General features: G+C 33.8%; 1 protein-coding gene across 4 annotated transcripts in view; it reads right to left on the reverse strand.

Annotated features, from left to right (window-relative positions):
* Positions 1-1,210: 1,210 nt before the first annotated feature.
* The window catches only part of Nipbl (NIPBL cohesin loading factor), a 180,912-nt gene continuing 154,932 nt past the window's right edge, over positions 1,211-27,190 (reverse strand). For 3 of the 4 annotated variants that reach the window (XM_074077609.1, XM_074077606.1, XM_074077607.1), the window contains 15 exons: positions 25,485-25,593; positions 23,868-24,004; positions 19,558-19,698; positions 19,365-19,458; positions 18,801-18,955; positions 17,831-17,921; positions 15,089-15,262; positions 14,107-14,297; positions 11,279-11,386; positions 10,620-10,820; positions 6,986-7,132; positions 4,954-5,228; positions 3,553-3,727; positions 2,461-2,649; positions 1,211-1,921 (listed from right to left, as the gene is read on the reverse strand). In XM_074077609.1, the coding sequence (XP_073933710.1) occupies positions 1,556-1,921; positions 2,461-2,649; positions 3,553-3,727; positions 4,954-5,228; positions 6,986-7,132; positions 10,620-10,820; positions 11,279-11,386; positions 14,107-14,297; positions 15,089-15,262; positions 17,831-17,921; positions 18,801-18,955; positions 19,365-19,458; positions 19,558-19,698; positions 23,868-24,004; positions 25,485-25,593 (2,553 nt within the window). In that variant the 3' untranslated portion in view covers positions 1,211-1,555. Of the gene's footprint in view, positions 1,922-2,419; positions 2,650-3,552; positions 3,728-4,953; positions 5,229-6,985; positions 7,133-10,619; positions 10,821-11,278; positions 11,387-14,106; positions 14,298-15,088; positions 15,263-17,830; positions 17,922-18,800; positions 18,956-19,364; positions 19,459-19,557; positions 19,699-23,867; positions 24,005-25,484; positions 25,594-27,190 lie in introns of all 4 variants that reach the window. The other variant, XM_074077608.1, reaches the window with a different exon arrangement.

A 27,190-nucleotide genomic window follows, 5' to 3' on the forward strand; every position in this document is an offset into this window, starting at 1 on the left:
GAAAGAAAAGCCATTTCCTTCAAGAAAGCATTCCACATAGGAAATAGATCCTGAGATTATTTTCATAATGGTTTAATAGGTGTTCACAAAAAGGTATTTTGTGACAGTCACTCTTCCTCACAAATTGAATACCTTTATTTACTTGCTGGTTTCATAAAGCTTGGCATTTTAGAGGCCAATTTTTTCAAACTGACTTAAAAATATTACACATTAAAAAAATAAACTTGAAACAGACCTCATTAACTATAAACTTTAGGCATTACTATTTATTATTTTGAGTGTCAATTATGCAAATCTAGTATTAAATATCCTACTCTCAATTTAAATGAGGTATTTGTAGTAACTAATATATAAATGACAATTGTTCCCAAAAGCTGCATGATAAACTTTTAGAATAGAAAATGAATATCCCAACTAGCAAAATTACTTTCAGCATTAAAAAATAATCTGTGAAAATGTAGTGTGTGTTAATTAAGAAGTGTCATTTCTAAAATAGCATGGCATCACTTTAAGAGAAATGCCATTTTTCCAAAATAGCAGAATTGTTACCTATCCCCAAGGTTTAAAAAATAAATATTACCATTATGACATTACTAGAAAGAAATTGAAGCATACAAGGAATAAACTATAGTTTCTTTTTATATCAAAATGTACTCTTGAAAATGTGTTTGGCACAGTGCTAAATCATATATAGTTAATACTAAATATTGCAGGATACAATAAAACCCTGGAGTTAATTGTTTACACCCATTTATGGGAATGAAAATAATAGATACCAATTATTCAGAAGTCAGCCTATACAAACTGTATAAACAATATTTTATGTTTTGCTTTGAAAACCAGTGATATAATAAATTTTACATAAAAGACTGTAAAATAATATAAATGGATTTAAACAGATCTTTACAATAAGAAATTCAAATGGAAACAGACAAGTAACAAAGAGAAGTAAAAAAATTTATTGCAGTATTTGCTCCACCAGATTGCCTGGGGATCCCTTTTCTTGTATTGTTTTCAGGGTGACCTAATACAACAAAATCTACATTTACAAAAACTCCTTCTGCAGATAGGTCATAGATACTGCATGCTTTTTTTTTTTTTTTCAACAGAATAAATTATATATCCAGGAGATTCTGCCATTTTACAGCCTGGAAAAAACAATGCTTCCCTGGAAACTGGGCTAAGCTAAAGAAAGCCATCCGCTGCTAGGTTCAACTCCAAGAACACTTTATTAAGAACATTAACAGACTAATTTCCAACATTCACTTGTTTATTTTTTTAAACAGAAAGTTTTTTTTCCAAGATATAAACAATTTTTGTTAAACTATAATACAGTGGGAGTAAAAATGAACTGAGAATCTGTTTCTGCTGCACAACAGCGAAGGGAGCTCCCACAAAAATGTTTGCCCAACATTTCCTTCTTTTGTTCCTGCATCCCAGGTTCCACTCTTACTCTTCAAAAAAACTGATTTTTTTTTTTTTGCCAGAATGTTGATATTTCAAGTTTTTCTGCCTTTAAAAAATTCCTGTAAATTTGGCTGCATGTACAAATTCATTAGCTGGAAGTCCCATCCTTGGCGGCATACAGGGATCGTAAAGTCTGAACAACTTTATTAGTCAGCTTATTAGCACTCGTTAGAGCAATTTTTTTGTAAATAATGTCTGACTCTTTAATAGTGTCTACCCAAGGCACCAGTTTGCGGCCATCACGGCGCTTAGCCTCAGTCCAGGAGCCACTGTAGGAGCCTGCCATCCACTGAACACTGAAGCCACTGCTGGTTTTCTGTACTACTCTTGCAATTTGTGGTCGATCTTTGTACTTTGGACAGCAAATAGCGATGACATCCATGACGTCAACACTTTCATTCATCTGTGCTGCCAACTCCGTAGAGTCTGAATTTCGTTTTGACCTTCTCAATGACTAAAACATTGGGAGGGGGGAAAAAAGACCAAGTGTTACACAAAAGAATTTTAGTGAAATTATTGTTTTTATTGCTTTTAATCCCTTGACGCCGGGAGTTGGGATTTCCCAGCACACTTCCATTGCCGGCAATGAGACGCACCGTGACCGCCAGCGCCAAGGGGTTAACATATACTTGTAAAGCCATGTAACTCTTAATTTGTACCCGTCTTTACTCTTGATATATAAAATTATATATACATATGAACCACAAAACTTAGCAACAATAAAAAGGATAACACACATTAATACAATCCAAAGAAAAATTATTAACCTTTTATGCTGGATAAATCTCATTTCTGTTTTTTTTATTATCTTTTATGTTAAACTTTCTACAAAAAATGTATAAATGGTTAAGTAGAGAATCTCTATCTACAAAACGTTTTGTCTTATAAGTATTACATTACTTGGTGTACATTTAATAGACTGACATATATAAGCACATAAAAATCATTTTACGTAATACGCTGCGAAATACGTTGACTCCTCCTCCGCCTCACCCCTGAAGTGCCTCCTCCTCTATCCTCCCCATCACTTTCATCGTCTTCTGTCTCTGCTGCGGTATTATTTTTAGGGCTGCCTCCTCCCAGCAGCGAGGTAATTGCTTTGTTCCGAGCATTTGTGCTAGCTGACACCTCTCCTTCTTCCTCTTCTTCATCAGGATCTAGATGTTCCATGAGAAGTTTGAACTTAAAACAAAACAAAACAAAACAAAACAAACCAATGTTTTAAGTAAATATTTCAAACAAGGCTGTCAAGTTCCTACATGTTTTTTATGATAGTAGTTTGGTATGGGTGAAAAGACCACAGCTACTGTCCAAATCAGGGACTGATAATATTTTTTGTAAAGGGACAGATAGTGTATTTTTGGTTTGTAGGCCATATGGTCTCTGTCACAATCACACACCTCTGCCACTATTGGATGAAAGCAGTTATAGGCTAAGCATACATATATTTCACCCTTAGTCAATATTCATGTTATTACTTGCTTTATGTAGATTAAAGTATGAAACTTAATTTTTAGGATAATCTTTTTTATTTTCTTTTTATTTTCTGTCTCTATGAGTTTCCCTTTCCCTTTCTTTTTTTCCTTCCTCCTCCCCTCCCACCTTCCCTTTCTTTCTACATGCACATTCACATATTTGTTAAAGCAGAGGTATACAAACATACACACTTGTGTTATTCATGCAAGAATATGTGAAACAGTAATAATACTGGATGTGAGAAAAGGAGAGGAACAGAATGGCCAAAGAAGGTAAAAGGATGACTATTCTGTTTTATCTTTTATGAAATAGAAACCATGTAATCTACTGTAGTAAATAATTCTCACACATATACTTTTCTGCAATCTTTAATCTTTTGCTAAAATAAAAGTACTAGAAGGCTGTTTTCAGTGAAAAAAAAAAAAAACTTATGATGTAGTTCGAGCAATGGGAAAGTCAAATTTCAAAGTAAGTCATTAAAACCATACAGAGAACAGTATCTTGGTTGTTCATAAAGCTTATGTTCTTTGTGAAACAGGTGTCTCCCTCTCCCAAATTAACTTTTTCAGGTCATTATGAGAAAGAAATGTTTTCAGTTTTACTACTCACATCTAGATACTGTTTTACTATACTCCTCTTCACATCTTCAGTGATTTTGGAATTCGCCATATCACTTCTTAGGAAGTCCAGTGTTTGTTTGGGATGAAAATGAACTCCTGTTTTCCGGTTAATTGCTTTATCATATACTTTTGCAGATTCAGATGGAGAGTATTTCTGAATTTTGCTGTTTTGGGAAAAAAACCCCAAAAACTTAAAAAAAAAAAACTTTCGGTTTCAAGTACTTCTATTTAAAATGATTCCAATTACATTTTATTTACTATCTTACTATGTAACCTAGGCTGGCCTCAAATTGGTGAATCTCTTTCCTGGTATAATTAAATTTTTTATTCCCTTGTTTCCATTAGTGTTTCTCTTAGGTAGAGACATCAAAATGATAGGGATAGAAAAAGATACTTGGATCTAAGGAAGCAACAAATTTGGAGAAATCAAATTTATAGGTAAGAAGCATCATTTTAATGGAATTAGCTTCTCATGTCTACTGTGGCTATGATTATAGAGCAAATCTTAATACAATTACTCAAATCCCGTTGTGCCTCCAACTGTTTACCTCTCATGAGGTCTAGCCACAATGTACCTACCCTTCTCTTTTCTGTGGTAACAAGCTCACAGAAACCTGAGGATTAATTTATTTTTCCTTTTTGGTGCTGGTGATTGAACCCAGCACTTTTATATATGTTAACTAGGTGCTCTACCAATGAGCTATACTCCCAATTCTAGAAATGTCATTTTAGTAGTATTAAATGACCCTTTTACATGAAACATACTCCCCTTCCAGGTGGCTACTGACCTGGTCTACTTTACTCATAACATTTGACTTTGTGATACCTAATCTAAGATTTCAGTAAGTGTGAGAAATGTCCAAAAGTCCATGGCTTTAGGTAGAAGAGAAATACCTTTAGTGACTAATAGTGGATAACATTATATTGTGTTCATGATAATTGGTATTTTTTCTCTGACTTTGAAAAGACTACTGGGATTCTGTTAGACCTCAGCCTAGCTGGTCTACATTTGTTTGTATCTCATACAAACAATCTATTTTAAGATTAGACTGTCTAATAAAGCCTTCTTAAGGAAATCAACAAAATAAGTTCCTTAATTTATAATATATTATCACCAAGTAAAGAAATATGCTTTCCTTCCTTCAATACTGTAAGAAAACAGTTAAATTATATTACACAGTGGAATATTACATAGCAATAAAAAGGGACCCCCTTTTTGTTGGTGGTAGGGATGAACCCAGGGTCTTGTGCACTTTTTAAAAGGAGCATCTCTAACATTAAAGCGAGAATGCAATTAAATGGGGGCAGAGAATCACATATCTTAATTATTTGAATGCAGTTTAGGTTTTTTTTGTTTTGTTTCTTCTTCTTACTTCTTATGTAAACTTACCTGTCAGAAAATCCACAAAGATTCTTCAAATGTTGTTTTAACATAAGAAGTAATAAAATACCCTGGGAGACATTTGCAAATTCAATTAAAGGAGCTGAATTTTCTGGCAAACATTTCATCACTGAATTTATATCATCTTCTGAATCTGAATCTGAATCCGAGTCTACACGTTTCCGTGATTTCCTCGACCTGGAGACTTCTTCCTCACTCTCGCTTGATTCATTTTCCTTAGTAGGTGATGATTTCCTCTCTTTCCTTTTGTCCTTTACCATAGACTGAAAGAAAGAATAATTTTTTTCTGTTTGAAAAATAAAACAAACTACCACTAACAAATATAATTATGCTCTGTAAAACATCTTCAGAAAGCTTCCTGAAACTAATACTTTACAAACTCCTTGGCTTTCTATGAACTGGAAATGTAAGCCTTAGGTGGAAAAATAGGTCCTAAGACAAAATACAGTCGTAAACAATACCCACCCCATGACCATGCCTTCCAAAAAGAAACCCTCTGAAATATTCAAAGAGAAACAATATTCTCATAAGGACAGTAATGACAGAAATTATTTATGAAAATATCAGTCTGCCGTATAGTCAAGTCATTACATAGGAAAAGCAATAATAATAATTTAATTGAGAATATGGTAGGTTTAAACATCCCCAGCTCCTACCGATTATCTCTTTCAAGAATTTTTCAGGGCTGGTGGTATGGCTGAAGTGGTAGAGCACCTGCCTACCAAGTGCAGAACTATAAGGTCAATTCCCAGTACTGCCAAAAACCAAAAAAAAAAAAAAAAAAAAAACTACAAAAAAAGAAAAACAACAAAAAACAAACAAAAAAAAGTAGCTCATGTGCTGGAGGAGTTGCTCAAATGGCAGAGCACCTGCTTAGCAAATGCAAAACCCTGATTTAAATCCCCAGTATCAGGGGGAAAAAAAAAAGTTTTTTCAACAAGATAATATGGAACTCTGCTTGGATAAGTAAATCCTATTTCTTTGTACTTTTTGAAAATGTTAGATCTTTGAAAGAAACAAAGCCAACTGGGTTTATGGTGGCAAAAGGAAAGAACCAATTATAAAAGCAGTTATTCAAAATATAACCTGTTGAGAAATAAACTAAGGGAAACATTTACAAACACATTCAAAAAAGTAAGTGAAGTAAAATAACAGCACAATGGTTAAAAAAAAGGATTAGTTACTCAAACTTTAAGAACTCTGTTAACAAATATAGACTGTTTTAGCAGGTACAGGGTAGGCGTTAGGGTCTGTAGCAAGGGTTTATGTAAATCCCTCTGTAATTCTAGTCCTTATGTATCTAAAATAATTTCCTTGATTTACTAGTATGACAAAGCTGTTTTGAGTGCTATGAGTTTATAAAACGAGACTTAACTGCATTATCAGGCACATGAAAATATTCAAGTTCTAAATTCCTGAGTATTTAATATCTGCCTAGTGCTACACCAGGTGCTTTACAATTAAATGCATTTCTACCTAAAAGACATGACAAGAAAGACTAAGGTTTATTGAAAGAAATTTAGTAAAGATTTTGGGCAAATAATATGCCAATTCCATTATGATGCTGCTGTTGAAGGATAGGTGATCAATATATGTATTTATTCTCTATCTCTCTATATCTTCATGTGCATTGTTGTGATCTATAACATTACAAGATTAATACAATAGCAAGGTGCTCTAAAATGGGGTTTAAATGGATATATGAATGGACAGGAAACACTTAAGGTTAGTGCTTAAAGTGAGGGAAATAAAGATGTGGGATGGCTTATCAACAGAATAATCCATGTATGTAAAAAGTTCACCTAAATGATCTAGAAATGGAAAGTTTTCAGATTTTTCTGAATAGAAATGAAAGAGCATCCCACTTCTCCCAATGTAATGATGCCCAGATTTCAATAAGATCATTTAGAAAGATTTTGTATTCCTGTGAAAAGGATAAAAATAATGAGAAACAAAACAGTGAATATAACATGCCTGCACTTCGACAGATGCATTAAGAATAGTAACGTGTGTAACTTACCTCCTTGAATGACTGCAGTAGGTTACTACCAGAAACTGAGAGTGTAATGTCTATATGATGCATTATAAACAACGGCTCTTCCTGTGTCTGGTATGGAAAACAGGCTAGATTGTCTGCTATATACAAGAGCATAGTCACTTCTGTTTTCTGTAAATTTTAAAAAAAAAGGTACACATGTTTAGTGGATAATCTAGAAACCAGTCCAAATAGCTTCTTAGAAAAAATACTACAGGGCACCTTCACCTCAGTCAATATTAGAGAAAGACAAAGAGAAATAAAAGGGGGGAACATAGAACGAGGGAGGGAGGAGGGAAGGAAAGTAGAGATGAGAGGAAGAAAGGTATAAAAAAAATGATGGGGGACAGAAATAGAGTTTATAAAATAATCTTAAATCCATTTTTAGGAGATTTTGATAATGACTTACAACTTGCTACATCAAGAGGAAAGAGGTGAAATTTTTTAGTGTACCCAAGTGAAAATTCTTAAAGTTTTCGTATAAGTATATGGGATCTTTATGGATTTGTCCATACCACATCAGAAAGTATACAAATGAGCTCAAAATTATTTTTCATTGTGCTTCTAAGAGTTTAACCCATATAGAGATCAGTTACACACAGTTACTATTCAGCCCTCAAAAATAAGTGGTAAGTACAGTACTAATACAGGCTATAAAAAAAATCTCAAAATTCATGTGCTAATAAAACATTAGTCAGTTTCCTTTTTATATAATTTAGAATGTCAGAGTTGTTTTGAGAGTGCTATCAGTTTCATGCTATAAAAACTCTGAGTAGGTGAAAAGAGAAAAATTAGAAGTACTATTAGTTGTTGGCTTTAAAAAGAAGTTAACCAGAGACTTTCAGCATTTCATGATCATACAGAATATAAACAGAAGGAAAAAAAGATGTCTTAACCTGGTCGTGGTGACAACAAGCCTATTATCCCACTACTCAGGAGGCTGAGGCTGCAGGATAACAGCTCAGGAGTTCAAGACCAGCCTGGTCAACATAGTGAGACCTCATCTCAAAAAAGAGGGCTGGAGATGAGGCTCAAGTACAGAACTTGCCTAGAAAGCCTGGGTTCAACCCCTGCCCCTCAGAGAATATAAACAGAAAGATATTTTAATATTCAAATTTCTCTGAGAGCTCAAAAAAAAAAAATCCCTAAAACAAAACCTATTAAATGAAAAAAATGCTCCTTCCATACCTACCCTCCCCTGCCATCCAATCTCCATAAAACCTAACAACAGCAGTAGTAACAACAAAAAATTCTATAGGATAGATGGAATACATTTGTATTAACATTCAGAAGAGAGTTTCAATCTTATTTTTAGACTGTGTATCAATATCTACCTCTTACAGTTGAGGAAATACAGACATAGAACCCTACTTCATCTATCAGTTTTAACACTTTAATTTATGTACATTTTTCCAGGTAAAACTCAGAGTTTGGGCAGGACTCTAAACATTTTGAATGAACCTTTTCAGAAAACTTTAAAAATTCTTTAACTTTGTTCATGAAAGTCCCTGCTTCTTTTTAAAACAGGTTGCTCTTCCCATGTCTTCTCTGCTACTCATTAATTAAAGACAACTTTGTCCCTCATTGCTTTACTGTTTCTGATCACCAGGTTCACCAATCATCCCTCCTTATGTTTTCACTTCTTATTCTCCTTGATTCATCAGTAGCATGTGATACTCTTACCCACACTTTGCTTCCTAAAACCTTCTTCCTCAGTTGTCTCTTCCTAGGTCTTTGACTACTCCGCTACCATGTTCTTCTCAAGTTGCCTTTGGCAACTGTCTCACTTTCTCAGGTGCTCAGTACAAAAATATTCCAATTGTCCTTTGTTTATTCTCACAGTCCTTTTTTTTTTTTTTAATTCTTGTCGTTTTTGGTGGGACTAGTGTTTGAACTCAGAGCTTTGCATTTACAAAGCAGGCACTCTAACGCTTGAGCTATGCCTCCAGCCCATTTTACTTTAGCTGTTTCGGAGAAGGGGGTCTCAGGAAGTATTTGCTAGGGCTGGACTTGAACCACAATCCTCCTGGTCTCAGCCTCCCACGTAGCTAGGATTATAGGCATGAGCCACTAGTTCCCGGTCAGTTATTCTTTTCTCACAGTGCTTCTCCTTTCCTTCCCTACAGTCATCACAATAAATCAATTCCATATTACTTCCACTATGAACACAAATGCTAAAATTAACTGTGTTCCTAAAATACTCTTTGGCATTTGTCCTCATCATTTTACTTTCAACAGTCCTCCATTGTTTAAAGGATCCTCTATATACTGTATTTCAATATGACCTTTCTGTCCCAGTCAAATGACAATATACTCATTATTTCTCACATGTTTTTATATTTGTATCCCTGCCTGGAACATCTTCCTTCTCTGTTTTATTCAGTAGGTTTGACTCATTTAATCCCTTTAGGTCTTCAGTGATTTGTTCTTCCTCTGACATGCTTTGTTGGAGGCAGTCAGAAGAAAGCACTGTATTATAAGACCTGGATTTCCAAGACTCAAATGCTTAGACAACAGAACTCCAGTTGATAACACAGAGCAGAAGTGAGGTAAGGAATGGAACAAACCACTGGGCCCTCAGGATATGCTAACCTTAAACACTACCTATTTTGTTTATTTTGCATCTTATCCTCTTAACTGGAGGGAAAATCCTCTGTGGGCAAGAGGACTGCATCATACTATTTTGCACTCTTAGCATGGTGTTCTACAAACAGTGAAAGCTGAATATTGATGATATAATGATGATGATGATGACAAATTATGTTCCAAGCATTTCTGAAACAGATGTTTATGACAATGCTAAATCATATATAGAAAATTTTATGTAGCACTTTTATAAAAAGAGATCTTAGTAAGGTTATTTATTCTCTGGTAATTATAATTTTGCTTTATTGTAAAAAATCTGTGTGAAGCTAATAAGTGATTAAAGTAACAAAATAATTTATGTTTTGTTCATTTAAAAGATGCTGAACACAGAGACTGGTCTTTAAGCTCTTTAAATGGGCAATTCCTATGTCTATCTTTATTATCTTATCCTGTGATCTCTTACACAACAACTGGCATAGCATTATTAAATAAATATTTGTGTAAAGCAAAGGAATAAATCAAAAGGTAAACCTAGAGAACAGGACTGTTTTCTTGGCTAATAGTCCTGACCAGTGCAATTTGTGTATAGCCTAAAGTGTCCAAACTGTACTACATAAAGTGAACTCTTCCTTGAGTAAATAATACAAACAATTAGGAATCTCGGCAGCCAAAAAACTAGAATATTCTCTAACAATATTTGAGTGCTACAGAAAGGAGAGAAATTAATTTTACTTATTTAGGCAACCTTCTCCCAAAGTCATAGCTTAATGACATAGTTTAAAGATATGCTTATAGGAACTGAAGTTTCTAAGATAGTCTGTATGGAGGCACAATTATACTTTCTTCTTCATTACATTTATTTTCACATAAAATTTCTCCTTCAATTTGACTGCAAATAACTTAGCAGATTAAGGGAACACATTTAATACAGCCACTAACATTTAGGAAAATAGCAATATTTTAAAAGTGGTGACTACTTTAGGCATGAAACTTTTTAGAACTTTTTTTTTAAATAACAAGGTTTTATGCTTACTGCTGTGTCATCAAAGAGGTTGAGCAAAGATATAAGAAAGGCTCGTCTGTGCTGGCGGTTTCCTCGGATCATGGAGTAAAGGTGTGAACACAAAGCACTAGAGGACTCATCTTGTCTGAATCCCCTTACGGGATCTTTTAGGCACGTGTTGATTGCTTGTTGTACCTGGTAAGACATCTTCATACCAGCCACCGCTTTCATCTGAAATCAATAAAAGCCTCATTTTTGTCAGGGAAAATAAAAGAATGAAATTAAAAATATACTTGAGAATTATATTCTGAGGCTAACTTCTTTTTTTTTTTAATTTAAAATAATAATGAAGAGCTGGAAGTAACATTAGGGATCATCTATTGCAATCCCCTCAGTTTACAGAAGAAAAAAACAGAGGTCTAGAAGCTGCCAAGGTCACAGAGTAGACCTAGAAGCCATGCTTCCTAACTTTTAGTTCAGTGTACTTGTAGGACATCTGGCCTGATCTTACAGTTAATTTTAAACTACAATAAACATACTGGGTGAAAAACTTAAGTTACAAGTTAAAAAGTATGAAGCAAATATTCTAAAAAAAAAAAAAAAATGACCTGTGGGCAGGAATTTACCAAAGAAGTGATTTATTAGAGAAAGGCATTTAATTTTAAGTTATTCTACTTAAAAATACCTACATGAATGAATCCAGCATATTTTTTGTCTATTTCCACAAGCTGCTGATCAGCCTTGTTCCTCATAGCAGGTTCTGGGTCTGTGCCCATGGCGATTAAATATGGGACACACTAGAAATAAAAATAAAGGATTTGTGAGACACCACAGTAGTAAAAACTATATACTTCTTAACATGTGTTAAAACTTGTAGTGTATCTGGGATATATGAATATAGCCTTATAAGGCTTTCCTATAAATTCTATGTAGTATGCGTCGAATGCATAATCCAATAATTCTTTAAGCTTGATTTAATTTGCTGTGTAAAGATAATACAGGGCAAGAAGAAGTCTGTTTTCTACACTTGAAGCTAGGCTAACAGAATTTTTTTCCACAAAGCTGATTTCAGTCACCGTCATATTCATTGTAGTGTGTGCGTATGTTTCTGGGATGTAACTCAAGGCATTGAGAATGCTAGGCAAAAGTTCTACCACTAGGCTATATATACCCTTGGCTCCTTCATTGTACTTCTAAAAGTCAAGAAACACCATTACTACTTTAAACTGAATTAGATTTATATAGAAATAGAACAAACAAATCAACTTTAAAATACAGACATGGCACCAGATGAAATGGGTGATCACTAAATTCTAGATCTAGAAACAAAATCTATAAAGAATATTACTGGCAGATCAGGCATAATGCTACATGCCTGTAATCCCAGTAATTTAGGAAGTGGAGATAGGAGGATCACACTTTGAGGACAGTCTGGACAAAAAGTCAGAGAGACCCTGTCTCAGAAACAAGCTGGGAAAGGTGGTACCTGCTTGTAAATCCAAGCTACAAGGGAGGCAAAGGTAGGAGGACTGTGGTTGGAGTCTGGTCCATGCAAAAAACATAAGACCCCCAAAAACGGGCTGGGGCAGGGCTCAAAGTGACAGAGTACTTGTCTAGCAAGTGCAAGGTCTTTAGTTCAAGCCCCAGGATGGAAAAAAAAGGAAAGAGAAAAAAAGTATGTTACTGGCTACTGGATTAATTAGCAAAATTTGAAAATGGACTGTATATTAGATAGTGCTATATTAATTTTGAATATCCTAAGTTTGATGACTGCATTAGTTTTTCAAGCCCAGTGTCCTTCACACAAATTTCAAACAAAATTCTAAGATCTGAAACATTTCTGGTCCCATGTATTTCAGATAGCAGATTCTCAACTTACATTAATAATAAAAATAAAAAAGCACTAAGCAAAGATAACATAAGCATTTCAAAAAAGAAGAAAGTCTCAATATAAATGATTTTAATAGCAGCCCTGTTATGAAAAAGAAATTTAATATTTGCTGATGTGCTTTAAGACACAGGGAAGAACACATTATATTTAAATATTGATTAGAAAAAAAGATATTTTCCTGAATTATTAAAATAGATCTGTAATAGATCTATATTATTTCTAGTAATATATTACTAGCATATAAAAAAAAAGCAAAAAAACCCCCCAAAAACCCCTAAAACCCTTGAAAAGTACAGACTCTGATAATCTGATTAAGATCACTGATGCAGCCTGTGGCATTCTTCTCCTGACCATCAGAAAGTATGTATTACTATACCAGCATTGGCTTCCTGGCCTCAGTAAAACTAATATAACTTTATTACTTAACTCCTCTTTTCCTTTCCCCCTCATCCCTCCCTTTCCTTCCATTCCCCTCCCTTCTTCTTGCCTTCTCTCTTTCTTTCCCTCCCTCCCTCATTTTTGGTAGTGTGTTGTGTGTGTAGTCAAACCCATGGGCTTGTACATGCTAGGTAAGCACTACCACTGAGCTACAACTCAACCCTTTATTACATCATGTCATTCTCATAGCAATGCTCTAATATGTTGGGTAACAGATGTTACTTTCAATTAAAGAGGCAAAAACTAAGCTCACATTGTAGAGTTTACTTTTCTGTGGACTAAAACTACCTTATTGAATATATTATACTTTTAAGCCCAGTTAATTTTGTTGGCTCTTAAGGATAAAAGTATGGATTAAAGTAAGTTTATCATCCCTACTTATAGAAAATGATTTGAGTACACGTTTTACCAATAGAAATTAGAAATAAAATAGAAATAACATTATGAACATATGGATATTTTGCAGTAATGACAATTTAAGAGATTATCCAAAACAAGATTCTTTTTTTTGGGGGGTGGTACTGGGGTTTGACCTCAGGGTCTCATGCTTGCAACATAGGTGCTCTACCACTTAAGCCACTCCACTAGCCCTTTTTCATGCTGGGTATTTTTGAGATAGAGTCTCATGAATTATTTGTCTGGGATGGTTTTGAACCGTGATTCCACTGATATCTGCATTCTGAATAGCTAGGATTACAGATTTGAGCCACTGGTGTCTGGTGCAAAACTTAGATCCTTAAGAGTTTAAGATAACTGAGGAAGGAGAATCACTTGAACCCAGGAGTTCCAGGACAGCCTAGGCTCTAGAGCCAAGATTCCCACTCTTAAGAAAAGGAAAAGGGGTAAAGGAGGGTGAATATGGTGGATATATTACGTACACATGTATGTACATGGAAGAAGAAGACCTAATGAAACTATTCCAGAATGGGGGGAGGAGGGATAAAGGAGAATGATGGAGGGGGTGAATTCAAGTATGACATAGTGTAAGAACTTTAAAAAATGTTACAATGTACCCCCAGCACAATAGTAATTTGATAATAAAAAAAAAGAAAAAGAAAAAAAGAGTTTGGGACAAAGAAGACTAGATTAAAAGAAATAAAGAACTACTTATGCTTTAATCATGATGTCATTAAATGACAGTTAATCTGGCTCTTTTAAGTAAATGCTGCTAATACAAAACTTGCTTACTTGAACTGGATGAATAAGACCTTGGTTCAGAGTCAATGCGATGACATTTAGGGCAAAGTGGCGCACACTTGACTGGGTGTGGAAAAATGCCTCCAGCACCTGTTTGAGGTAAAGCTGCATGATGGAGCTACTCATCCCTGAGGAAACATCACCCATTTCTTTTAAATCTTCCTGTTTTGCAACCTTTTTCCCTATAAAAGGAAGCAAAAAGAAACATTTATTTAGTACATACTAACTCTTCCAAACTTAGGGTACAACCAAAGTCACAAACTGTTATATACAGCTAGTGTCCCAGTTCAATGGGTTTTTTTTTTCCACTTGTGTCAGAGGCCCTTTTGAGAATCTAGCAAGAATTATAATTCCTTCTCCTCATCAAAATGTTCAATGTTTGCCCACACCTAAATTTTACAAGTATTTTAGGGAGATTAAGAATACCAAGAAAAGGGCAATAGAGTAATAGTGGGGGCTAATGGGACTAAAGTACAATGTACGCATGTGTGAAATATCATGGCAAAAACCATTTTGAACAATGAATAGACACTTAAAAAAATGAAGGACAGAAAGGGAAAATAGTTTTGTCAGGGCTGGGAACCTGCGGGAGGGAGGAAGGTAAACGGAGAGAGTGAAGGAAGGCAAATGTGGTGGATGCACTTTGTGTATGTATGAAAACAGAACAGTAAAATCTGTTAAATTTAAGAAGTGGGGGGAGGAGGTAGGAGGGACAATATGGAGGGGGTGTATGTAATCAAGATCCTTTGTAAGTACGTATGTAAATGTCACAATGTTCCCCATTTGTACAACTAACATATGCTAAGGAAAAAAAAAGAGAAAAGAATACTTGCTATGGATCGCAGATTAATGGATCCTACTTGAGTTCCTTCATCTAATAGATAAAGAACTTTAGATACTGGGTCAAAGCAAGTGTCACAGAACATCCTAACTGTAGCTGCACTATGAAATTTAAAAATATATTTTCACTTACAGTCTCTATCTGCCTGCTGCATACGTGTATCCTCTTCTTGTAGATAGGTCTGAAGATTTTTTAACACTTGTATTTTTAAATTTACTGAGGAGTTCTTATCAGACAAAATATTATTATATAGATTCTTCACTTCTTGCTCAAACATTAGACTTGGATGCTGAATAAAGGCAAATCCTAAGAAAGAGGAAAAAAGATCTCTTCATATGATCCTATTAAAAATAAATATAACATAATAAAAATGTTAAATTATACAAAGAGCTCCTTATTTCAAAATATTAAAACTTAAAATGACTGGAAGAATATGCTAGTGGCCTTACCTAGAGAAGCAATAGAGCAGGTACTTCTTTCCCCATGAATTAAAAACAAGAAATTGCATTTCAAAGGAGAATTTCACACAAGAGGAAACCTTGAGGAGGGAGCAGGGCCTAGTGGCTAGGGGAGTGGATTAGGAGTCAGGAGTCTTGGATTCTATTCCTGGCTCCACCACTGACTTGTAGTGTGACCTTGGGTGAGTCACACAATCTCTCTGTGCCTCAATTCTCCATCTGTAAAATGGGGACAATAATATTTACCACCCACCTACCTCAATGGGATGTTTTCAGGATTTAAGAAGTAATGTCTGCAAACATTTTTCAGATCCCTAATAGAAGGCACTACATTGACATTATTTAAAAAAAAAAAAGAATATTGATATATATCCACTTGATGAAACAGAGTAATTTAAAAAGAGCTAAAAATATCTTCCCATTTCTTATATGGCATTATAATGAGGCCACAATGCTGAATTTTATTAGTGCCAATTAAGAAGTAGTGAAATAAAATATTAATGTTTGTTCATATATAAATGCTTAATTCAGAAAAAATGAAGACCCTTGAAGAGAGCAAGTATTATTAATTTCACCCCCCCTCCAATAAAAACCAAAACAAACTAAATTCAAAGCATTAGCGTGAACAGGATTACTGTGCCCAGGCAAGCTGTCTTTTAGTAACTGTTTTATATTCTAGAGAGTGCTGTTGCTTTGAAAATTTTTTCTTTTTATGATACTGAAGACTGAACTCAGGGGCTTATACTTGCTAGGCAAGAGCTCTCTCTACCTCTTGAGCCACACCCCAGTCCTTTTGGTTTTTAGTTTTTTTTTTAAGATAGGGTCTTGGACTAACTTTGCATAGGCTAGTCTGGAACTGCAATTTTCCTGTTTACCACAAAAATAACTGGGATTATAGACATGTGCCAGCATGCCCATTTCTGACAGTACTACTACTTTAAGTTTAAACTTCATTTATGTTCTCTGAATTAGCTATAATACAACTGGTTTTGCTACTCCATGTAACTTATATCCAAGACTGAATAGGTAATGATACACAGTAGCATGAAGGTAATATTATACCAATATAATGCCCTAGTAAATAATGTCTGACATTTTAATAAATTTGTTATAACTAACTTTCTGAAAGGGATGGAGAAATAAGGTCATAAAATTAAAATTTTACAGATAACATCAATATGATTTAATGAAGTTTAGATAACCTAGAGTTTTTTTTGATTACTCATTTTTTTAAAAAGACTAATGCAGATGATTTCCCATGAACGTTAATTAAATTATAAACCCTGATGATGCTACCAAAGTAATATTTGCAAATAAATTACTAACTTTATTGGGCACCTTTACATGTATCCACACAAAACAAATGTAACAACAAACCCCCAAAACCTGGACATATTGCTTAGATGTAGTGGCTCACATCTGTAATCCCAGCTACTCAGGAGATGAAGATGGGAGGATTTTGGTTCCAGGTCAGCCTGGGTATAAAGTTAGCAAGACTGGGTATGGTGGCACTACACTGGAGGACGAAGTAGGAGGATTGTGGTACAGGCTGGATGGGCAAAAAGTCGAAGCTCTATCCACAAAAGAAAAAGCTAAAGCAAAAAGAGCTAGGGGCGTGGCTTAAGTATTAGAGTGTCTGCCTAGGAAATGTGAGGCCCTGAGTTCAAACTGCAATACCACAAAACAACAGTAAAAACCAAAACCAGAAAAGAATAAATTTATTACTACATGTCTAAGGCATAGGATTTTTAGATTTCTCTATTTGAAGTTTTTTTTTTTTTTTTTTTTTAAAGAATATTCAGTTCAGGCACTTTAATACTATCCTCCTGTTCCTTTCTAGATAAGCCATGTAGACCTGTCTGTAAAACATGTCCTTATTACAGTAAAGATCCTGGAAAAATAACATGTAACAGGCATATATCCAAACTTTTCCTTTTTGGTTGATTATTATGTACTTCTATACAAATAAAAGTATGTATAGGTTGCTCACTGTTTTAACTTGAACTGGCAGATAAAATTAATAACAAAGCTTTGCATTGAAAAGAACTTAAAAATATGTAAATAGCACAAAATTCTTCTACGTGATCTTTCCTTACCAAAGTGCTTTAATGACGTGTTTTAAGATACCCTAGAAGTGGGGGTGGGAGACAGCACTGTCATCTCTGCTTTACTAATGAAGAAACCGACAAAGAGAGAAGTTAAGTGGCTTGATCAAAGTCACCCAGAAGTCACTGGCTCAGGCAAGAATGCAATCCAGGTGTTTTAAACCCCAGTCCTTTATTCTACCACACCAGATCTTATGTCGAATTAAAAAAAATACACTTAAATAAACCAACACTTTAGACTCCCAATATTTAAAAGTTTACTCCAACCATGAAAGCGCTGAAAACTATCGAGAAATTTATACTCAACTTACCTAGACCAATGATGGCTTTTGTTTGTACTTCTTCATCTGAATGTTTTGTAAAATACATCAATAGTTCAAGTACTTTATCCTTTATGTTAACCTAAGGGTGTGGGGGGGAACATATTAAAAGTACTCAAGAAGAATACTCAATTAAGAAAAGATCAATTTTCAGCTCTGAGGGGAAAAAATGCCTAAAAGCAAACAATGAGAAAGTCCACATGAACTGAAATTTATTTAAAAAAAAAAATGGTGGTAAGGTTATAATTCAGTGGTATAGCGCTTGTCTAGCAAGTGCTAGGCCCTGGTTTGAGCACCAACACTGAAAAACAGCAACAATAAAAATCTCATCAATTGCATTCATTAAGAGAATGGTGGCATTTAATGTAACAATTTGCTCCAAAGGAACTTGTGCCAGATTATAAATTCATGAACTGATTCCTTCACTCAGAAAATGAGAGAAAAAAACAGCTGTTGATCTAGACACTATGTCTACTGATAAAGAGCTGACACAGTTGATGGTAGAAACTTCCTATCTCTGCACAGACCAGTAACAAATAGTTCATGGATGAACAGCAAGTCTGGAGTTCATACTTTGATTAGCATTGTTTTCAGAATTCTCATTAAACCAAACTATTCAATGGGCACCAGTGGCTCACACATGTAATTCTAGCTAAATGGGAGGCTGTGATTGGGAAGATCTTGTTTGAGGCCAGCCTGGGGAAATAGTCTCAAGACCCCATCTCCAAAAAATAACTAGACCAAAATGGACTGGAGGTGTGGCTCAAGTGGTAGAGCGCCAAGCCCTGAGTTCAAACCCCAGTCCCACAAAACTCCTCTCTCTGCCCATCTCAAAACAAAGCAAAAACAAACAAGTCAAAAACCAGACTACTCTAATGTTGCCTTCATACTGGGTCATTATAGTTATTCTTAGCTCAGAGTGTGTGTTTTACAGCACACTAAGTAATATTATGATCTTTACCTTACTGTTGCCTTTAAAATCTTCCAGATCAAAATCAAAATGCCGACACAGTGCTCCAACAGTGAAGAGGGACCTAAGAAGTGCTGGTTTGTTTGTTAGAAGTGAAGTGTTATTTGGGTCCTCCTGGTGCTGACTTTTTAATTTTGAAATGGCACCTAGTAAAGACATGTAATATTTATTAATGAGAAACCCTTTATCCTTGACTTAGTTTTAAATAAATACTATTAATGGATTACAATTAATTTTACTAATGGTTCTAAATGTCATATATTTAGAATTATAGGTGTGCTCCTTAGAGCTAAAACAATGTAAAAAATATTTAAAATCTACTTTACACAGTTAGTATACAGAAAATCTACCAGCCTTTACTTATGAGGAGATACATTTCTGAAGTAATCAGTGGATTTTTAAGGGAATACAAAAGACAACAGAAAACATTGTTTCTGAGAGTGGGGAACAATTATATTACTCTTGGTGCTACTCTTTATAAAACATGATAAAAATGGGCTGAACATACTTGTAGGACTTAGCAGAATAATGTTTAAGATCAGGCACTGAACTTACCATAGTATCTATTGAAACAGGCCCACACAAATTTAAAATTTTGTGTCACTTTATTTACAACAGCTCCAAGACAGCTCACACAATGCTGCACTACCTGAAAGATAGAGAAAATGTTACTTTGTAAGTAAAAGACAAAATATACTATTAAAGTATTTTCTTTTCTCAATATACAGATGGTAAATTGAATGCTTACAGTCATGCCGTATTTGATGATAAGCTTCATTAGATCCTCTTCAATAGTGGCAAGGAAAGTTTCACTTGGATGCTCCATAAGTGGTACGACTAGCTCCAGGATTTTTGCAACATTGCAGATAACCATGAAATCATTTTGTGTCTATAAAAATAAAATTAATGCTGTATGAATATCCCAAACATAAATACAAGCTATAACCCCAGGTGTGTACCTGGGGTTACTTAATCACAATGTTCAAGCTATTTTCCCCCCTAAAATGAAGTTTAAATCAATTATGAACAAAAATATTTAAATATTAGCAGAGTATTTTACTAAGACCAACACAGTTTTATTAGTATTTTTCAAATTTGGATATGTTAACCCAGAAGTTCTCGATTGGAAGTGAGGTTGCTTTCCACTCTCCACCCAGGAGTATTTGGCAATGTCTACAGATGTTTTTGGTTGTCACAATGAAAACGTGGAGGGTACAGCAGGCATCTCATGGCCAAAGATGCTGCTAAAAATCCTATAATGCAAAGAATAGGCTCTAACAATGAATAATTCAGTCCTGTCAATAGTGCTGAGGTTAAGAAACTCTGTGGTAACCTTACTTTTTATAAGAATGTGTAAATCCAGAACTAGGTATAAGGCTTGTTTTTTAAATTTTAAAATATTTTTCTTTGTTAAAAAAAAAAAAGACAAGATTTAAAAAAAAATTGGTGGAGCATAAAAAATATCAAAAGGCACTGAAGAATTTACAAAAAAAAGTCTCTTTTCTACCTGTCTTCTAGTCAATCAGTTTCTCTCTCCCAATGCAACCATAGGTTTTTTTTTTTCTCTTGTGAAATAAAATTTTCAATGTATTTTTTTAAAAATCTAGCTAAGCTAGCATTCCTCATTTTTAGTAATAGATTAGGGGCATTAGTTTTGGACTTTTTGAGATTATTTCACTAGTTAAAAACCTTCCTACTTCACATTCACACTTCCTTTCATGATGCTCCACACACACAAGTTTAAAAATATTAGATATTTCTTTCTCAATAACACAGAAATCCTGTGATTTAATTTCCTACCCAGAACTTCTTTAAGCAAGAGTGGATGAGTTAAAGTAGGTCTGGGGACAGAAGAGTTTTTGTTGGGTAGGGTAAATTAATTTAAGAGCCACGTAAAACATTTTACTTTTAATAAAAGGTAGTAGCATTTTCTGAAACTTTTAATTAAATACCAGCCTGGAAAATCAGGTAAACAAAATATCTTAAACTCTAAAACAAAAAAATTAAAGAACAATGGAGATTATGAAGGAAAAACCAGCAGACTACAATATAAGAAATATTTGAATATAATACAAAGTGGTTTAATATCTAAAATATTTAAAGTATTTAAACAATTTTCAAAATCTGAAAAAAGGCACACAACTCAAAAGGTAAAATGGGCAAATGTAAGCAAAGTCAATCCAAAGAAGAACAAATTCAACTGCTCAGTATCATAAAAGATGCTTAATCTTCTTGAAATCAGGGCAGGGAAGTAATAATGAAATATTCCTTTACACCTGTTCGGCTGACAAAGAACACAAAAATAACAATACTGACAATCATATATGGCTTTCCAAAAAGGCTTTAAAACATATCTACCCTACTGAGAATCAGAACCACAAAAAAAAAAAAAAAAAAAAAAAGAAACAAACAAAACCAAATAGTCTCTCAACCTAGCAAATCCATTCCTAAGTATTCTGTCACAGTGACAGAAAGCTAATACAAACAGAAATATTAAGGAACGGTTTGTAGGGGCAATTAATGAGAAATAATGTAAATACCTGCCAAATAGGGACATTATTAAATAAATCACAGGACATATATGAAATGGATAATATATACCCATTTAAAGCAATGAATTAGGGGTTAAGGGTATAGCTCATTGGTAGAGTGTTTGCTGAGCATGGACAAGGCCCTGGGTTTGATGTCAGCACTGAAAAAACAAATGAATTAGATATGTACCAGCTGGTGTGAAATTAGTAACCAGTCCAAACAGATATGTATATAATTCAAGATATTAAAAACATCTTAATGTTCAACCATTTATACATATGTTTGCATGTCCATGATTAGAGATGCATGGATAAAGTATGTAAAGATACTACAGAACGTTCTCCCTAAGGGGAGAAAAAAGATGAAAATAGGATATAAAAACAAAAAACATTTAAAAGGTGCTTTTTTTGGTTCCAGGGATTGAACAAATCATTGAGCATGCTAGGTAAGGAAGGGCTCTACTAACTGTGCTACACCTGCAGCCCTAAATGGTCTTGTTTAAAGAAAACTTCTTTTGTTTTGTGGTACTGGGGTTTGAACTCAGGGGGTGCTCTCTCACTTGAGCCATGCCCTCAGTCCCTTTTATTTTGGTTATTTTTTGAATAGGGTCTCTTGTTTTTGCCTGAGTCGGCCAAGACTATGATTTTCCTATTTATGCCTCCCATGAAGCTAGGATGATAGGTATGTACTACCAAACCCAGCTTTTATTTGGTTGAGATAGGTTCTCACTAACTTTTTAGCCAGGTTGGCCACAAACTCAATCCTACCGACCTTGGCCTCCCAACTATGCCACTATGCCCATCTTAAATAAAACTTTTTACTTGTAAATGTACATATATAAAAGACACACAAAATTACTTAGATGACCTGGCTTTAAAACCAAAATTGACTCAAAAATCACCCAAATAGATGGAGTGGCTCAAGTTAGAGCACCTGTACAGCAAGTGTGAAGCTCTGAGTTCAAACCCCAGTATGGCAAAAACAAAACAAAGAATCACCCAAGAACTACTTATATAGGCCACATTATATTCCAGGCTCTGGTGGGAGTTAGTTATGGCATTGAATTAAAACTTTGAGTCTTGGTAGATATGTGACACTGAACAAGTTATTTATATTCTCTAAGCTTTAGTTTCCTTCTCACTAAAATTGAGGATGACAGTACCTAATTCACAAAGTAAATGAGATAATTCATGTAAAATTCTTCAAAGTGCCTGATAACTATGTTTAACAAATACAAGCTACTATTAACTACAGACCACACTATGAAACCAGTTGATTGTGGGATCTCATACAAGCCCTCAAAAAGGAACTACTGTCATAGGAGTAATACATGTTGTCTTTAAAAATGTATTTCTTATCCTGTGCTATTTTCCTGTCAGGAAGTCCTGAGGTTTTTATCTAGAACTTGTAATTTAGATTACAAAAAAAAAAAAAAAAAAGAGCAACAAAAAAAATGTAGTAGAGGAAACAGTTAAAGTTAGATCCTTAGGAATACTGAGAACACAGTATATGAAAAAACATTTACATTTGTAAGTTTCTAGATTTTAAAATTTAACATTTTAACAAATTATGTAACTCACCATGCTGTCTTTTTTAATCTCATTTGATTTGCACTATTATTGTACTTAAACAATATTTTATTTAGTTTTCATTTTAAGAAAAGATAGCATATGCTAATATTAAACTAAAATGACAGCCTAAAATTTGATATACTAAATTTTTCATTTTCAATATATTGCTCTAGTATAAAAATAGTATCAAATATATTATAAAAGACAAATGAAAAGCAAATTCAGAATCCAAAAGATAGTAAGTTTCTCATAGTGATATACAGCTATCATCCCAGCATCAGGAGAGCTTAGAGAGGAGGATTGTGAGTTGGAAGCCAGTCTCAGATACACACCAAGTCTCAGGCTTGCATGGGCTACAAAAAAGACAGGAACTCTGTTTCATCTACCTTTGAGGTCTTAATAAGAGCTACAATTACTGAGCAAATATTTAAGTATTGTTGGTGGTCAGGGCCTTGAGCTTGGTAGGCAGGTGCACTACTACTTGAACCATGGCCCCAACATTTTTTCCTTTAGCTTTTTTTCAGATAGGGTCTGTTTTTGCCCAGGGCTGGCTTCAGACCATGGACCTCCCACCTATGGTCTATCTTATAGCTGGCCTCATAGGCATGTGCCACCACACCCAGTTTATCATCTAAGAAGGGATCTCATTAACTTTTTGCCTAGACTGGTCTTGAACTGGATTCTTCCGATTTCTACCTCCTGAGGAGATGAGATTATAGGAAGTGAGATACCATGTCCAGCTTTATTAAACAGTGATGCTTTTGCTTAAAGAGCTTATAGAGATATGGAACTTTAATTTTATTTATCAGAAAGTTAATGTCTTTAGATAACTTGCTACAAATTAGAATGACAGAGTTGATCTGTCAGTGAGAATGTGGTTGACACAGGTGAATTCTAAACTTGAAACACTGTATGTTTTATGTAAGACATAAATATAAGATAGCTCTGTACTTACACTACATTTAGTGGTAAGGTATGGTTGCATGGTCATGGCATGTTTAACCATGAGTTGGGGTCTTATTTTGCTGAATAAGAACAAAGTGGTTATGCAAGCTACCAATCTTCCAGAATTCACACCTTTATTGTCAGAGTCTGGAAAAACAAAGAGAGAAATAAGACACTAAAATATAACAAAGCAGTAGAAATTATACAGAATATTATTTAATTTACTCAGTACTACTCCCTGAATAGATTCAGTATAGGCCTTAATAAAATGGTATTTCTTATAAGACTCTCTGCATTTCATTTCTTTTGTTACAGAAATTATATACACTGTAGATAAAGACAAAGAGGCCTCATTATGAAAGGCAAACTAAGAGGAGTAAGACTTGAGATTAAAAAGCAGAGTGGAAGTTGGAAAGTTTAGAAATAGGCCCTTGCGAGAAATGTGGTGTTGGTTATGTCTAAAAATGGAACCGACAATGGGAAAAAAGTTAGCAAAGGGGGCAAAAATATTTAGCTAGGTGATACTATGTTTAAGGATACTGGGGAACAAGAGATGTTGATGTGGTTGAAGAATGTTTAAAAAATGGGGGTGATCTAACCAATGTATACTACAAGCCTAATTAGAATTGTCACTATAATCCCCCCCGTATAATGAATACATTCTAATAAAAATTAAAAAAAAAAATGGGAGTGACAAATGGAAAAACTGGATCAGTGTTATATTAAACAAAATGCTGTTCAGGTGGGAAGACAATGTTAATAGAAGAAAATGTAGGTTTCTAGGAAACGAAGTTTTATAAGGGATGAGCAACCTTTAAAGGATGAAAGTATCACCACTAAAGTCGAGGATGGGGATAAACAAAACAAGCCTACAAAAAAGAAAAACAGTGGTACACATGCAATGTAGAAAAAAATTAAAGGAAAAAGCTATATGAAAATATAAAGAATATCAACAATTTCCTTCAGTGATATAAATGGTTATTGGTTCCCAATAGGGAGAATGACTGAGGTTGACTGTTGTTCCTCATTCATTTGCGTCAGAAGATGGGTATGTTTTAAATAATGAGTACATATTATGACTTTTTTTATGAAGTTATTTATAATTGATGAAAATGTTCATATTTGTGACTTATAATGTGCTAAAGTATTAAGTACCTAATTTGCATTTAAAAATTTTAACAGATTTCTAATTTGTATAACAATTATAAACAATATCAGGAATGTAATATAAATCTTTAAAAACATTTTAGTAATAGTTAATTTCATATTATTTAAAGATATCAAATAGCTTTGATATCTTTAGCTAAAAACGTATTAGCCCCTGGACTTATTTTTATTCCTGTTAAATATGACATCTAAAAGTATTAGATTGAAAGTACTGAAAGATAGGTAGAGGAGATCATGTTTATGCTTTTATTACACTGCTCTAGATAATCTTAGTTATCCCTAACATTCTAATACAGAATACAACATCAAAAAGGTATTTATATAATGAAAATCAAATTTCCTTCAAAAGTGATAAAGTAATTATTAGGCTAGCAGAGCCAGAGGCAAAACTAAGAAATGTGCCCAAAGTATTTTAAAATATATAAAATTAACTTAAGGACTAATACATAAAATGTCTTACCAGCTAGAGATTCCTCATATTTAAGAATGTGCTCAACTAGGTTATCAACAAGTTGAGTACAAGCTTTCTTCACAGGTTTATATGAGGAATCCTCTTCGGACTTCAACAACTATATATGTATATATATAAAAAAAAATCCCAGTATAATTATTCATTAGGCAATAATAATATAAACACATTAAACGTGCCCATAAGCAATATGTTTTTCAATTTTCATTAACAATTTAAATTAAGTGAAAATTAATAAAACAAAACAAAAAATATGACATGTTTAAAAATATAAACCAGAAATTTACAAATACTTTCAAACAATTTTATTATGAAGTATTTAAACTACTACGTGTAAGATCTGAGATAGGATATGCGATATAGGAAAGACTTTTCTTATTCCAACCAAAACCAAAGAATTTCACTCAATATTAGATGAATTATTTTAAAGACTATTAACACTTGAATTATACCTTAAATTTTGCAATTATAAAACAAAAGGGTAGATTTCTTCTGTTATTGCCAAATCATTACTAAAAAATGCTAAAAATGCACTATGAATGATGAGATGAGGACAGAGATGACTCTTAACTACAGTCAAAAAATAGTCAATCCAATCTTTCATAATCATGTTAATGGAAAAAATCATTTAACGTATATGTCTTGCTAATATTCTGGAGTTACTAAAGGAATCAAATTTTATATTTGATTTCTATGAAGAGTTGCAGTACTAGCATATGAAACTTTTTGGAAATGTTCTCTATCTGTGTAGTCCAATATGGTTGCTATGAGTTACAGGTAGCTACTAGACACTGGAAATGCAGCTAGTATGGAGTGAAACTAAATAAAATAAGTAAGTCAAATTAAAATTTTAAAAATGCACATGACTAGTATTGGATGGCATGAGCTTAAACTTTTACTGTAAGATGCATGGTTGACTAAAACAGCTAATAACAACCAGAATAATGTAACATATACACTGCCCCCTTTTCCAAATAATAAAAAAAAAACCCTTCAATTTACCATGTTTCAATTCTGAACTGCAAATTCTCATTAACCCACTCTATAGATCACTTCTTTAGAAAGGCTATCGGTATCACATTCTAGCTTGATCATTTTAGAAATAGTAAACTATCTTCCTCATCCCTCTGTATTTTTTCCTTTCTAAGACATCAGGTATACATGCAAAAGAATTAATTATAAATTTTAGTATTAATTATAAATTTTAGTTCATAAAACCATAACCACTGACTGGTAGGTGGCTTTTTAATTAATTACTTATAAAAATATGATGTACTATGAATATTTCTAATAATTTTATCTTCTAATATGCTCCTTCTCTTATCCTCCATTCCTGTTTAACTCAAGAAATTTTTTTTTCTCACTTCAAGAAATGTCTATGCTACATGCATTGCTTATGAGTTTGCTTTGATTTTCAACTTTCAACAAAAGTAGCACATCTAATGTGTTTTTGGGGACTTGCTTTTTCACTAACCAGTGTGTCATAACTAATCCAGGATGTTGCAGGAAGCTGTATTTTATTCACTTTTACTAATATTTAAGAATCTGGTGTACATAATTAATTTATTCTTCCATATATAGGTTAAGTCCAACTTTAGTCATATAAAATCATATGTGTACTGTATGTGTCTCCTAATGCACATATACAAGATTATCTAGTATATACACCCTGGTAAAGCTGCTGGGTCATAACATAT

Source organism: Castor canadensis, chromosome 6, assembly GCF_047511655.1.
Source record: "Castor canadensis chromosome 6, mCasCan1.hap1v2, whole genome shotgun sequence".
NCBI classification, from domain to species: Eukaryota; Metazoa; Chordata; class Mammalia; order Rodentia; family Castoridae; genus Castor; species Castor canadensis.